Raw genomic sequence first — 15,978 nt, forward strand, 5'->3', positions numbered from 1 at the left:
TTTATTGTACAAATTGAGTATCACATGATGAGTTGACATTAACTTTTCCAGGCACAAGAACTTAGCAGTTGAGAATCCTGTAAAAACAAAATTGTTTACAGAAATGTATTCAACACTTTTAAGACATTCAGTAATTACTATGATAGGGCTATCTATGAATTACCTGAGAATAAGTGCAAAATTTTTATCACATTCTCAAAGGAATCAGTTACCCAAAAAGGCTAAGGAATCACTCCGATTAATATAACTTAAACTAATGCTCGACCTTTAAAAAAAATAACTGCCAGTAAATTCAATATGATCTTAAATGCATTACTACTTGGAAGCCTAGCATAAGAACTATTTTAAACAGCTGTAGGTAACAAATATGAAACTGCCATTTAATATCCAAGACTTAATTTCTTCACTTTGGCAATGGGAATACTACTACCTTTTAAAAGCCAGGAAGTATCTAAAAGGAAAACTAGGCAAAACACTGTCTGTCTGTCAGACATAACACCATGGGACACTGCATTCTGAGATAAGCAGTCCCCACTAAGGTAAATAAATAAGTTTTGGGGACTGGAAAAGCTAAGCAAAGAAGAAAAATTCCTATCTGTGAATGAGATCTATATTAGATTAAGGTTTGGATTTTGGGCTTTCAGGATAAGCACTGGACTGCAAACCAGAAGATTGGTGGTTTGAGCCCACCAGCCACTACACGGGAGAAAAGATGAGGCTTTCTACTCGTGCAAAATAAATAAATAAAGCCTCAGAAACCCTGTACAGGGTTGCTGTGAGTCAAAACTGACTCTAACATCACATCACTTATTCCCTACACAACAGCTATTTACTTTCCAAGGATGGGAGTTTGGTGTAATGGTAAGAAGAATGAAAGTGAAGTCTATGGAGAATTAAGAAAGTAAGACTGACTAGAAAACTAGTTTAAAACCCCCCCCCCAAAAAACGGATAAAAGTGGGTGGTTAATAGCTATTATGAAGTTTTGGTAGGTGTTGTAGGATAAGCACTGGACTGCTAACCACAAAGTTGGTGGTTCAAGCCCACCAGTGTTCCTTGGAAACCCTATACAGGGTTACTGAGTTGGAACCGATTCAACAGCATTTAATAAGTAACTATTACATAAAGAACTTATGTAAGTGACCAAAAGAAAACCTAATTCTTAAAGGAAAAGATGTAAAATATACTTTACCAATAAACTAAGCCACAAATTATTTTTATTCATCAAATTAATAAAAATGAGAAACATACTATTCCAATTGGCAGGGACAAAAGAGACACCCTTTTACACAGCTGGGTGCCTTTTGGGAAAGTACTTAAACCTAAGGAAATGAGAGGTACAGACAACACATTGTCAGGGTGACAGTATGTAATACATTTTACACAATAATGTTTATGAAGAAGTGCAGGGTAATGGACTGCCTTTTTAATGGCCTTTTCCACAACAGTCTTGTAATTCTATCAAATGATTACAAGTGTGGGACTTGCAAATTCGGTGTTTGTGGTCCACCAAAAGATTGGATAACTAGCTAATAATGTAAATAAGGTGCGTAGCACTCCTGTGGTGATGGGACCATAAGAATAGATGTATGGGACTCTAACAAAGGGGATTGATCAGAGTTGCCATCCTGGTAGGCTTGAGGGAATCTTGGAGAAGAGGGGGAGACCTCATGACCACCAAAAAGCTAGAGAAAAGGAGTGCAGTGTGTTCTTTGCATAAGGGCAAAAGAATCAGGAGACGGCTGTAACACCAAAGACAGTAAAAGCAGCAGAACCAGGAGACCAGCAAGGTATGTATGGAGTCTAAGAGCTGAGACCCTTTGGTCAGGGGGATTCTGGCATGGTTGGGTACTTATGGGCACTTATTGGATGTGGTAAAGAGCTTTGTAACACTTGCCTGAGCAGAGCAAAGGCTGAGCCCAAAAGGCCAAAGGTCAGAGATAGTCCTGCCTGGATCATAGTCAATAAGACACTGTCTTGATTGACCTAAGAACAGTAGTTTGAAGTCTTTCCTCATCTTGAATTGTAACCTGTCACTTCCCTAATAAACCCCATAATTTTGAGTACTGTCTGAGTTCTGGGTAGCCACTGCAGCAGAGAAGAATAGAGTAATAGTATCAGAATTGGTATAAAGGTTGGAAAGAAGAGGCAAGTCTGACCTCTGCCTCATAGGAATCAGCCTTTGGTTGTTGATTTAAAATTAATTCTCTTTAGAGGATGACCTCACCACACTTTTTATTGGGGGGTAGGGGAGGGACAGGACTGAAATCAAAACGATCAAGTTACATATTTTAAAGTGTCAACTTCTTACCATTTATGTTGCTTTCACAGCTGGAGTTTTTTTAGATTTTAACTTGAAGTATAGGACAAGCAAAGCAATGCCCCCATATGTAGCCAGTACACACTGAAAAGGAAAAGGTAAACAGTAAGAGAATGACTGCCTTCCCAGTAGTATTTTAAATATAACTGCTTAAAGGTATCACTAATACTTACATTCATTCTACCTGTGAGAGTATAAGAGTTGAAATATTTTTTAATACCAGTGAATTGGAATTGAGCATCAGTTTCTGGACCTGCCATGATTTCAATCTTTAAAAGAAGAAAGCAACAATAAATTGGTTTGGATGCAATCTAAAAGAAAATGTTTTGTTTTTTTTTTAATTAAAAAACTTATAAAATCACTACACAGAAATATGGTAAATTTTATGTACATTTTACCCAACATGGCAGTTAGCAAAGTACTGATACAGAGAAACTTCACAAGTAGGCCTTCAGCTTGGTTGCTATTACATGAATACTCCAGTATAGAAACTCTAGAGTAAGTCAAATCATTTGGTATAGGAAGAGTACATAGTAGTTTCTATTAAGTCCGGTTTATGACCCAATATAGTCTTACGTTTTCATTCCTGGCCCTATCTACACTGTGGTGCATTGTACGTTGTAGGAACAAGTTTTAAGACTAATTGAGACAAGTTGGAGGATATAATACTTTTTTAAGCTTCTTCACAAGGATGACCACCAAACAATTCATCTTCCAACCCCAACTTCCACAATTTTCCATTATAAATAATTTAGGATCCCCACAGGAATTCGGGGGGCAAACTATTTAATAAATGGAGCTGACTGAATTGGAATTCTAACACAAAAGAACCAAAACACAAATTCACAGGCACTGAGTTGATTCCAACTTACAGCAAACTTTTAGGATAGAGTATTATTGCTCCCTAGGGTTTCTGAGACTGTAAATTACAGAACAGACTCATCTGTCTCCCTCAGAGCAGCTGGTGGGCTTGAACCACTGGTGGGTTATTTCCAATGTGTAACTAACTCACAGCATCAGCAAGACTCCTTAGATTATTTTAATAGTATCAGGGAAGAGTCAATCTTTAAAAATGTGGGGAAAACAGGCATTCTCCTGCTGCTACCTGTGGTGTAAACTGGTATAATGTCCTTAGCAATATCTATCGAATTATAAAATGAATATACCCTTTTATCTAGCAAGTTCATTTTTCCTTCAGAAACTTTCTTTACGAAAATATTACAAATGGGAAACGTTACTGTTTAAGGGATGGCTATTGAAATACAGCTTTCAAAGTAAGAAAAAAAACTGGAAAAAGTTGAAATCCATTTTTAAGAGCTGTTAGAGGAAATACATAGATAGATCTTTATGGAACTATGTCCCCATGTATTGCTAACTATAAATATAAAAGGTATATTTCTGAACATTACAGAATACAGCAATGGTTCTCAAAGACCTACTTCTTGGTCCTGTATGCCAGCAGCATCATTTGTTAGAAATAAAAATTCTAAACACTATACCATGAACTACCAGAAAAATGAGTAAATCTGTCTTGGAAGAAATAGTCAGAATGCGCTTACAAGCAAGGGTGTCAAGATTTGGTAGTCTCACTTCTTACAATTTAGCCAGTAAAGTCCATGGAGGAGGATGTCATGCTTGGTAAAGAGGATCAATGAAAAAAAGGAAGCCCCTCAGACTGACCACCACAGTGCCTTCAACACTGGGCTCAAACAGAGTAACACTGTGAGGACAGTACAGGACCAGGCAGCATGTCATTCTGTTGTACATAGGCTGCTGCGAGTTGGAACCAACTCGACGATATTGAAAATAAAACCACCACAGGCTTAGCGTTAGAAACACTAGGGCTTAGTAATCTGTTTTAATAAGCCATCAAGGTGGTTCTGATGCAGGCTAAAGTGAAAACTGCAGCAATAGAAATAAGACAAAAACTTATTAGTAGTAATATTTTTAAGAATCTGGAAGAATGCAACTAAGAGGCTTTATTTCTACAGTATCTGTATTTTACAAAGGCATGTATTTCTTTTGTAAAAAGCAGCAAAGATATATTCAAAGGTCATCAGAACAACAGTAGAAAATTCGTATGTATGACCGTCTATCTACCACGACCGACGCCACGCCGAGTCGATTGGCAACATAGACGAGCCGGTCGAGGTCCGGTCGAGGTCGGTAGGCAGTGGCAGAGACTCAGCTGGCTCTTGATGAAATGGAAGGAAAGATCTGTTGAGGAAGATGTTGCTATGCAATCTAGCACTATGCCTCAGTTTGCTATTCAAAGGCATTCAGAGGTATTTATGTGCAGAGAAACTGGCAATGATAATTTGAGACAAATGACATTAGCTTTGAACACTGTTTCAAGGTTCTTGAGCAATAAAGGAATCCAAATTTTTTCAGACCCCAGTTATTTAGGAGGTCTAACCCCTAGTGTGGCGCTATGGACTAATGCGCTGGACTGCAAAGTCATTTGAACTGCAAGGTCGGTGGTTCAAGCTCACCAGCTGCTCCTCGGACACCCTATACAGAGTCGCTATGGGTCGGAATCAACTCGACAGCACTTAACAATAATAACCCCTAGTGAGGAGAGCTCTATTAAAACAAATCTTTACAATGTACCATTTGTACTAATGTTTTCATTTTATCCAATTTATTAATGATATACAGCCCCCCTCATCTTCATGATATTTTTAAAAATGTTTATGGTGTGGAATAAGTTTCCAGGAGAAAAAGACTTTGAGAAATTATTGATAAATCCACAAGTGACCATCTTTCCACTATCTTGTGTCCAACAAAATTTTTAGGGGGATGTAAGGAGCTCTGGTAGCGTAGTGGTTACGAATCGGGCTGCGAACCGCAAGGTCAGCAGTTTGAAACTACCAGCTGCTCTGTGGGAGAAAGATGAGGCTTTCTACTCCCGTAAAGATTTACAGCTTCGGAAACCCTGTTCAGGGTCGCTATGGGTCGGAACCGACTCTATAGCACTTAACAACAAGTGTCAAACTGAAACAATGTTGTTGTTAAATGTCACTGAGTGGGTTTCAACTCACATCCACCCTGTACAGGGTTACTGAGAATTGGCTGGTGGGTCTTGCGGTTAGCAGTCCAGTGGACTTATCCTACAGTGCCACACCAGGGCTCCAAAACAACGTTTTGTTGTTGTTGTTGTTAAGTGCAGTTGAGTCAGTTCCAACCCATAGCAACCCTGAATAGGCTTTCCAAGGAGCAGCTAGTGAACTTGAACCGTAACCTTGCAGTTTGAACAACTTTACTGTCTGGCGCATTAACCCATAGTGCCACATCAAGACTTAACAATGTTAAGGTGCTTTAAACTCCACTCCACTTTTATACAACATGGGCCATGGATTAATTATGACTGAACAGAAGGGCATAATTAGCGTGTCGGTGGCTGTGTACTGTTGAGTGAGTTCCAACTCATAGTGATCCTGTATAATGTTTCTGCGGCTGTAAATCTTTACGGGAGCAGAAGGCCTCATCTTTCTCTCATGGAATGGCTGGTGGATTTGAACTGCTGACCTTGTGGTTAGCAGCCCAACGTGCCACTCACTATACTATGAGATGAAATTTAGCTGAATTTTCAAGAAGGCTTTTGAGAATCTGAACTGGATTAGGGAATGGGGAAGGGTTGCTAGTGAGGAAAATGAATTGGAATAAAGCCTGAAAACACTTGAGTCCGTACCACTTAATAAACTGCAGATTATTTAAGGGCAAAGATAAGGAGTCTCTTGTGTTAAAACTCACTTTGTGAAACAACTGAACTGTAATCAGGGCTTGAATTTTTCCCAATTCACTCATGACAGATGAACTGAAACTGGAATGGACCTGAATTTGTAGAATGTGGGTGTCCTGGAGCAATAACCAGAATGGGAAAAATTACAGGTTGATGCCTTTTCTGCTGTTGTTTTTAAGTGTCATCCAGTCGGTTTGACTCATAGTGATTCTACATAGGGTTTCCAAGGGACAGCTGGTAGGTTTGAACCACTGACCTTATGTGTTAGCAGTCTGGACAGCACCACATTGGGAAACGTAATCCTCCTCCCTGGAAACAAGGGCAGCTGTGTGTTGCATAGCAACCAAATTTCTTGATGGACAAAGGGACACATTGGTGCCCAGCTCAAAAATGACAGCCAACAGTTACTTTGAATGGGTGTGACTCTCCACAGTCCTGGCAATAATTTCTGGCATCAAGCTCCTGAAAGGGCTCACTATGCCTTTTCCAAATTTCCCATTCCAGAGCTTTGCCCCATAATTTTTCCTGTTCCTGCTCAAATTTATAAATCCAAGTGTGTTCCAATTTCACTGCAATGGCTATGACTGAGCCAGTTTCAAACCCTGACTGAAATCTTCCCTTTTGAGTCCCGTGTGAGTTTACAAAGACATATTAATAAAGGAGAAACTTAAGACATTTCTCATTGTAATTTAATATTACAAAATAGTTGCTTGTGAGAAAGTGTTTGAGAGGACTTGGAGCTCTGGTAGCGTTGTGGTTACGAATTGGGCTGTGAACCGCAAGGTCTCCAGCTGCTCCGCGGTAGAAAGATGAGGCATTCTGCTCCCATAAAGATTAACAGCTTCGGAAACCCTGTGCAGGGTCGCTATGAGTCAGAACCGACTCCATGGCATATAACAACAAACAACAAGGGGTTGAAGAAGGTAATTAATTAGTATAATGAATCCTTCCATGCCTCTCTCCACCAGCGAAATGGGCATTCAAAGATCAAAAGGGACAAGATGCTACTTTTTCTGTTCTTCAATATTGCTGTTCTTGTCTGAATGGACATCCACTTGGAATGGTGGGGTCACGAGATAAAGGAGGCAAAGATGAACGAGAATCACTTAGGCACCAGAAGCAGCCTCTTGCGCTTCAGGGCTCTGTTCTGACTTCCTCCTAGGAAAGAAAGGCTTTCCCGCTGACCGTACCCAAGACTGAAAACTAACCTGCCTGGTGAACTGCACTGCAAGGCCTGGTCACACTCCCTCCCGCATTGACCAAAGCTGCAGCGTAGCTCGAAGAGGCCTGGCTGACCAACCTTCTGAACACACCTCAGAAGAAACCCCTGAGTAGGGACGTACAGGCAGAGCGCGGCTAATTCGGCCAGAGATTGGGTCAGAAGACCGAACCCTCGTTCAGTATTACGTCACTGGTGACCTTGGAAAACTACCTACGCGGCGGGCGTCATTTTTCCCACGGGAAAATGCAACCGAAGGGCCTTTGCGGATTGTAGGATCCGTTGGGTGCACTACGTTTTCCAGCCACTGCGTATCCCATCGCAACCCGACCCTCGTTTTCTCTTAATTCCTTTCGCCCCTCCCCCCTCCATAACCGAAGGTCTCGCCGCGTTCCCGGACCAGGAATGGTCAGATTGTAGGCCGGCACCGTAAAACGGAGCCGTGAGGCCCCAGTCCGGGTCTCCCTCTACACCCACCTTGCAAAACTCACAAAATCCACAACCTGTGTCCTTCAACGTCTGCAGCCACCCCTCGGCCCAGCCGGAAGAAATCGCCTCCCCGACACCCGCTCAACCGATCACGGAGACTCGGTCTTCTTCGTTGATTGGCGGCGGCTCGAAATCCCGCCCTTCCGCTTCCTGCCCTCCAATTCCCTTGCCCCGTCCGGTAGAACTCAACGGAGTTACGGAAGTAGGTAGGTGAGCCCGCCCACACTTCCGGAAGAGCAACGCCAGACTGTGGAGTTTACTGGTCTCCGCGTGTGTGACTTCTACGGTGGCGCGGGCTCCGGAATAGAAAGGTACCTGTGTCGCGGGACTGGTGAATGAGGACTGAGGCGGGAGGAAGGGAACCTGTGGCTTCCAGGTCTATTCCTGGTCCGGATCTCCCAGATCCTGCTATGCACCCTGCGAACCGAGTGAATAGTTCGGCCACTCAAGTCCCACTCCTGAAGCCGGCTCCATACCTGGGAAGCACCTAAGTCCCTTCTCTGCCGCTACTCGCCTTAAATATTCATTGACGTTTCAGTGCCCTTTTGTCTGAAACAAGACTTAGGTTCAGATTCCCAGCAAATTGGACCCACTTGCATTTTATTCCATCGTTTCTTCGATAGTCTCAAGCCCTATAGATTTTTATTTCTAAGTGTCTCAGAACCAACCCCGCCTAGCTTCAGTTCTCACTTATACCTACTTGTGATTCTCACGATTTCTTTACAGCAATAGAATCCTAACTGGTTTGCCTGCCCTCAGGCCTTTCTATCCCATCTGTGTTGTCGGTTCCGATTCATAGCGACCTAGGTACAATCCCTATCCTGTAGTATGTTTGATTAGTTTTGATTGCTGTTCTGTCTCGCCCCCTACTTAGGGCTCTAATTTGCCAAGCAAAGATAAACTGTTATGTGCCATAGAGTCAAATCCAGATTGTTGTTATGTGCGGTGGAGTCGGTTCCGACTCATAGTGAGTCCTGCACTATATTTCCGAGGCTGTAAATCTTTACAGGAGCAGAAAGCCTCATCTTTCTCCTGCGAGACAGCTGGTAGTTTCGAACTGCTGACCTTGAGGTTCGCAGCCCGATTTGTAACCACTACGCTACTAGAGCTCCTAGCCTCGGTTTTTTTCCTGCGTAGCAGCTGATAGGCTTGAACCGTGGACCTTGTGGCTTGCAGTCCAGTGCTTATTATATGGAGCTACCGCCCTTCCCAAATATAAAGTGTTGCTGTTGTTAAATGCGGTGGAATTGGTTCCAACTCATAACAATCCTGTATAGGATTTCCTACTCAAATTGAATTCAAGATCTTCAACAAAAATTATCTTTAAAATTTTGACTCGTTAATTATGTTTTATTCTGGCAAGTCTGAATGAAGATTCACGCTTACCAGTCATTCCTCAGAAACGTATAAAGGGTCGCTGTGAGTCGGAACTGACTTGACAACACTTAACAAGTCTAGCTGAACATTTCTTGAAAGAAAGGAAATGACTTGTCTTTGAGTAATTGTTGGTATTTATTGAATGGAATGGGCTTTTCTTGTTATGCCTTTTCTTACATTCCTCCGGCTTTTCCCTATCTACTTGTCAAAATCATAGTGTTGTTTTAACAGTCAGCTAGAAGCATCTTTAGGAAGGTTGGCTCCTTTATTGAAATTTCAAATCATTTTCTCTGTCTTTGTTGACACTGGAAATCTGACTTATATTTAAAATTATTTACATACTTGTTTTATCTTCTTAAAAGTTTGTCTTTTCCTTGAAGATTGTTAAGTACCATCTAGTCAGTTCTCACAGTGATCCTGCATGGAATTTCCAAGGAGTAAGTGTTGGGTTTGAACTACCAAACTTGTGGTTGACAGTCAAGTGCTGATACTACAGCACCACACCAAGATGTGGAGTTCTATATTTGTTTGTGTTTCTGACCTAACTACCTTATATATTACAGCTACTCAATGAATATTAAATCATAACTTCTTTTCTTGGAGGAAGGCCTGTAGAATTGTGGGTTTGAAACTAAGGCTTTTGGAAGAATGTATTACAGATGATTTGGGGCCTGACTGCTAGTCCTGAATGCTGCCTAATACATAAGAGCTAGAAGGCTCTCCTTAATAGCCTTTAAGAAATCTGCTACTGACAATATACAGTAAGAAGGAGGTTAGCAGAGGAAACGGGGGATGCAATATTAAAGTGAACAGAGGTTAATACTGTTAACTGTTGGTACATGAAAGGGATTGTAATCATTTTAATATGAAGCAAAGTATATGATTTGTTGGATGTAAAACAGATTATCTCTTCTACATACCTTCACTCACTTCACAATAAAATTTTTTTGTTTTTTTTTTTCAAAGAGATCTGCTACTTTGGCAATATCTTACTGTTACTCTTTGCATTGCTTATAGGAGACCCAAACATGGCAACCCTGGAAGAAAGCTTCCCCCGAGGGGGTACAAAAAAGGCCCACAAATCAGAGAAAACCTTCCAGCAGTCAGTTGAACAAGACAACTTATTTGATGTAAGTTGTATTGGAGTTGACTCGATGGTAGTGGGTTGAATTTGTGTGCTTATTTGGTGCGACTCATTGAAGCTTTTTCTCTGGTGTCCTTATAAAGAATGAGTCTTGCTTGAGTGTGTATCATTTTCCAGATTTACTTTTTCAAAGTCCACTTGTGCAAGGCCATACTACCATTAGTCTATTTTCTTTTGAAGCATGACATTTAGTATTTGAGTTGGAAATGCTCCCACTGTGTTGGGTAAGGATGGAGAGACAGTGGTTTGGTCATTGCAGTTTTGAAGGGATACTTGACATGTATAATAGTTATAGTCATGATTTGCATTAGCATCAACAAGAATAGACTACCCTTTATGCTAGAGGGAAACTAACATTTGAGTGTATGCTCTCATGCCTGTTTCATGTTAACCATTCCAACTATGTTATGAACTGAGAAAACGAGACTCAGAGAGGGTGTATAATTTAGCTGAAACTACACAGATTGTTACCGTGATGTCCTGAGTTTAACTCAGGTCTGTGACTACTACAACTTCCGTTTTCACACACTGTTCCACATTATTTCTCATACTGGGAAACCTCAGAGTCAAGGGATGAAATGAAGAGCATTGGAGGAAGGGAGCTTTTGAGAACACAAAGGTAGCTCAGAGCTTGGGCATAGGAGCACTGTGGGCAGAATGGGTGAGTTTGGACTGAAGCGGGAATGAAGGTCCAGTTGGGAGTGGGATGGGGTGGAAGAGTATGTCAGGTGAGATGATAGCTGATCTGAAATTGGAGGCAAATGCCAAGATTGCTTCTTTAAATTCTTTTTCTGGATCTTTGTGGGGCTTCTTCCCCCCACTCTACTCCCTTTTAGATGAATACTGAAGAAGAGTCCACCAAAAGGAAAAAGAGCCAAAAAGGACCCATAAAAACGAAAAAGCTGAAAATCGAGAAGAAAGAAAGCATCAAACCTGTAAAAGAGAAGTTTGAAATCCTTCGAGTTGAGGTTTGTTGAAATTTGATGGTTCTTTAAACAAATTCCCTTGGATGCTTCAGTTTGTGTATGTTCTTCCCTGTCTCCCTCTCACTTTCCTCCTCTTTCTTTTTAGTCTGTAGAGTCTCTTATAGCTAGTGGTGAGAATTGAGCATTGTTTTCTTTATTATTCACCACCCCCTGGGGGACCATTTTCTTGTCTTGTGTGTTTTACAGAATCCTGGAGTTGGCTTTGTGTCCTCATAGGACTTGTGACTTGATGGTATCAGTGTTTAGTAGATTCATAGAAGGTTAGAACTGGCAGTAGCTGTAATAACCACTAATGCAGCCTTTCACTTCATAGATGTGGGAATTCTCTCAGGAAAGTCAAGTGGTCTGTTTCTGTTTTAGCCAGAACCCCTAGGCTCCCACTCATTGTTCTCTTCCTTATTGTACACATTTGCCCTTGTCTTCTCCAGGCTCTATGTGAGGGGATGCGGATTCTGGGTTGTGTGAAAGAGGTTCATGACCTGGAACTGGTGATTAGTCTCCCTAACGGCCTTCAGGGGTTCGTGCAAGTGACTGAAATCTGTGATGCCTACACTAAGAAGCTGAATGAGCAGGTGGCACAAGAAGAACCCCTGACGGTACGATAAACCCACATGGAGGTCTGTGACTGGAGATAGTGGCATACAAATAGATGTAAAATGACAACTTTGGGAAATGCTATGAAAAACAGGCAGGAGTTGTCATGAAGAGTTTACTATAATAAAGGGATACCGTGGGAGAAAGATGAGGCTTCCTGCACCCATAAACATTTACAGCCTCGGAAACCCTGTACAGGGTTGCTATGAGTTGGAACCGATTCCATGGCACATAACAACAGCAACAACAACAATGATGCAATAGTTAAGCACTTGGCTGAAACCCACTGGTCGCTCCAAGAGAGAAAAATGTGGCATTCTTCTTCTGTAAAGACTCACAGCCCTGGAAACCCTATGGGGCAGTTCCACTCTGTTCTATAGGGTCGCTGCGAGTCAGAATCAACTTGATAGAACTGGGCTTGGTTTGGGTTTAAGGAGCCTTAGTTGGTCACACAATGGTTAGACACTCAGCTGCTAACAGAAAGGATGGTGGTGTGAAGCTGTTCAGCAGGGAGAAAGACCTGGTACTCTGTGCCTGTAAGGATAACAGCTTAGAAAATCTGGTAGGACAGCTTTACTCTGTCACAGGGGGTCTCTAGGGGTTGAGAATCAACTTGATGATAAAGTTGTAATCAATTTTATAAGAACAGTTTAGTCTGGGGAGCCAGGAAGACATTCATGAGGAAATGGTCCTTGAACTGAGATCTGAATGATAAGAGTTTTTAATAAAGAAGGAAGGGAGTTCAGGCCACAGAGCTGGGTATATAGCAGAGAGGTTAGTGTGACTAGAGCAGAGAGACTGAGAAAGAATGGGATGGGATGGAGTTGAGAGCTGGGTAGAGTACAGACCATGCATGGCTTTGTAGACCACGTTAAGGATTGATTTTTAATTTTATAGTCAATAGTTATTGTTATGAGCTGTCGAGTCGGTTGCAACTCATAGCAACCTTATATAGGGTTTCTGAGGCTATCTCTTTGTGAGAGTCCTGGTGTGGTGCTGTGGGTTAATGTTCTAGACTGCAAGGTCACTTAGAACTTGCAGGTTGGCAGTTCAAATTTATGAGCCACTCCTTGGAAACCCTATACTGGGTCGCTATGAGTCAGAACCGACTCAATGACACTTAACAACAACATATTTTTGTGGGAACAGAAAGCCTGATCTCCTGAGGAACAACTGGTGGGCTCAAACTGCTGACCTTGTGGTTTGCAGTCCAGTGCTTATACAGCCACTACACTCCCCATAGTCAATAGAAAGCCCTTGAGATGTTCTGATTGGAGAGGGTGACACATAGGTAATATAATAAATGGGATGGAAAGGCAGGCATAGTTTCCAACAACAAGTTAGGAGGCTCTCGTAGCAGTCCTGACTCTGAGAAAGCCTGGCATGGAGCTTGAATTTATTTAGGAGATAACCAAGGACTGAGGAGATAATCAATGCTGTGGTGATAGATTGGTTGTGGGCTGTGAAGCAGAGGGATTGCCCAGCTTACAGCTTCCTCAAGCTATCACAGGGCGTGGAGGAAGGTAGACTTTCCACTGGTTAGTAGCCAATGAAAGGAGATGTGAATAGCACTCTTGTGGTCCAATAGTGAATAATTACTATCAGGACTGACTTTGAGGGTTAGAAATGTAAAGGTAGATATTTTGTAGCAAAAGGAGGACAGATGATGGAGGCAGAGATGATGATGTGGAGAGATGGAGTGGTTGGGGACTCTAGACCCATAGAGGGAGAGGGGCTGTGTGCTGACGACCAGGCGGCAGGCTTGCAGGGTATACCCTTTGGTTGGTTGATGATGCATGGAGGGGATTGTAATCATGGCAATGTAACGATACACAATAGGATGAATGTAAAGCTACTGTTCTCCCATGTAAACTATCACATAATTTACAATAAAACATGAAAAAAATAAAAAGTTAAGAGTGAGGACTACAAAATGAACCATTGGATTAGTGACATGAAGATCATTGGTGGTTTTATTGGGAGTCAAAGTGGTGAGCAGGAAAGATAGAAACCAGATTGGAGGGACTGAATAGCAAGTAGAAGATGTGGAGACTAAATATAAATACCTATTTTGACAAGTCATTTTAGATCTGCCTGTTATATGGTGATATTTGGAGGCGTTATGCTGGGATTCAAGACTGTGGCTTGGCCATAGACCAGACTTCCTTCATGGGAGAACTGTGACTGAATTTGGGGTCTGAGGATGAGAGACCACTGAGCCAAGGCAGGGCAGTAGGTTCTTGGTTCATGGGAATGGTGTGTACCAGACCTTTCTCATTTGCACTGTGTAGGACCTGGTCCACTTGCCAGAGCTTTTCTCGCCTGGGATGCTGGTGAGGTGTGTAGTGAGCTGTGTGGGCATCACAAAGAAGGGCAAAAAGAGTGTCAAGCTGTCTCTCAACCCTCGGAATGTCAACGGAGTGCTGAGTGCTGAGGCCCTGAAGCCTGGCATGGTAAGTATCTGTCTGGGGTCAGGGGATAGGAGCAGGCAACATGCCTTCTTCTTGCCGTGTCTGCTGGCTAGGGTGATCATAGTCCACCTTTTATTTCCAGCCTGACTGTTACACACGGGGATAGGCCTTTTCTTGGAGGGAAGGTTTTCAGGATACGTAATGGAAATTGAAGACTTGAACTGAACCTAAACCTAATCATATCACTTTGGAGGGCAGAGGAAAATCCAAGAATAACTGGTGGCATAGAAAAGTGCTCCCAGGGAGCCCCCACAGAGGACTTGGCTGGTGGCCAGAAGGAATTCCTCTTCAGTGTCTCATTTGTCTACACGTCTTAGATGAAGTCTTTTCAAGGGCCATCTGATATTTGTATAGAATGGTTCCTTAGCCATTCTACTCCCCTGAGTGGAGGAGACAGAGTACGGAGGGTAATTAGTCTGTCAGCCATTGTAATGGGTATCCAACACTTCGTGTTCATTTTATGGAGATTCAGGAGACGGTAGTTCTAGCTCAGAACTTACCAAGTCCAATAGGTACAAAACAGTAAACTACAGTCATGTAAGCAGTGAGTGGTAAGATTTGGAGTGGACCCTAAAAGTTAGGTGGCATTTAGTTAGACAGAAAGGGGAGTGAAAATAAGCCAGATTTTCAGTGAAATAGCCTGTGTTGACAGCCTGCTGTGTGGTAAATGCTGGCTTAGGCTCATACATGATTAACTTCTCACAGCAGCCCTGTGAGGCTCTTGTACATTTGAGGAAATGGACTCAGTTTTCAGTGATTTACCACAGACCACAGAGTTAGTATCAGTCCGACTAGAAGGCCACTCTGCTTTCCATGAAATGTAAAGGCTGTTGGCCAGTTTTTTTGAAGACTTGGAGATGCTTTGGGAGGACGTGGTTTGTAGGTTCCGTAACTACTTATGGATCTGGTAGTGACTTTTGCAAGGCCACCTAGTTCATTCCCTTCTGTACAAAGTTCTTTCTATCTTTTGAAAATTACCCAAGGAAGAGAGCCCTCTGTCATTATTCAACTGTGTATGGTATTCCTCATAGTCTAGAAGCCTTCAAGTTTTGGGAAAACCTTGCTTTGGGTAAGAGAGTGTGTTGAGATCAATAGCGAAGCATTCACATTAGGTAGTGAATGTTTGGTTGTGTGTCTCATTACTTTTGATTTTTGAGCTTTTGAGAATGCTTTTTCCTCCCCCAGCTACTCACAGGCACGGTGTCCAGTCAGGAAGACCACGGCTACCTAGTGGACATCGGTATTAGTGGGAGCAGAGCTTTTCTGCCCCTGCAGAAAGCCCATGAAGACACTCGACAGAAGAGCAAAGGTGAGGGGGACAAAAGGGGCCAGTATATGATGGTGAGGTGGTATATATATGGGAATTACATATAAATGCCACTTGGTGAGTAGAGTGAAGAACAGTGACCCTGGCGGCTGTTTGGCTGTGGTAAATCAGTAGTTGGTCTTAGCTGATAAAGAAGGGAAGATGCGATAGCAAAAGGAGGGGAGTGATTGACTATGCGGTCCAGGAGCCAAGGTTCCTGGAACCATCAAGGGAGAAAAGTGGAATGTGGGACCCTACCCAGAGAAGCAGTGATGCCAGAGATGGAGGCAGAGACGATGATGTGGAGAGATGGAACGGCTGGGGACTCTAGA

At 42.4% G+C, this 15,978-nt stretch overlaps 1 protein-coding gene across 1 annotated transcript in view; it reads left to right on the plus strand.

The window, feature by feature from the left end:
- Window positions 1-10,170: 10,170 nt before the first annotated feature.
- Window positions 10,171-15,978, plus strand: part of PDCD11 (programmed cell death 11) — a 41,870-nt gene continuing 36,062 nt past the window's right edge. The window contains exons 1-5 of the mRNA XM_006831310.1: window positions 10,171-10,275; window positions 11,126-11,257; window positions 11,704-11,871; window positions 14,161-14,322; window positions 15,526-15,649. Coding sequence (XP_006831373.1) covers window positions 10,174-10,275; window positions 11,126-11,257; window positions 11,704-11,871; window positions 14,161-14,322; window positions 15,526-15,649 — 688 coding nt within the window. The 5' untranslated portion in view covers window positions 10,171-10,173. The remainder of the gene's footprint in view (window positions 10,276-11,125; window positions 11,258-11,703; window positions 11,872-14,160; window positions 14,323-15,525; window positions 15,650-15,978) is intronic.

The sequence above is a fragment of the Chrysochloris asiatica genome, unplaced genomic scaffold (genome assembly GCF_000296735.1).
Source record: "Chrysochloris asiatica unplaced genomic scaffold, ChrAsi1.0 scaffold00003, whole genome shotgun sequence".
Lineage (NCBI taxonomy): Eukaryota > Metazoa > Chordata > Mammalia > Afrosoricida > Chrysochloridae > Chrysochloris > Chrysochloris asiatica.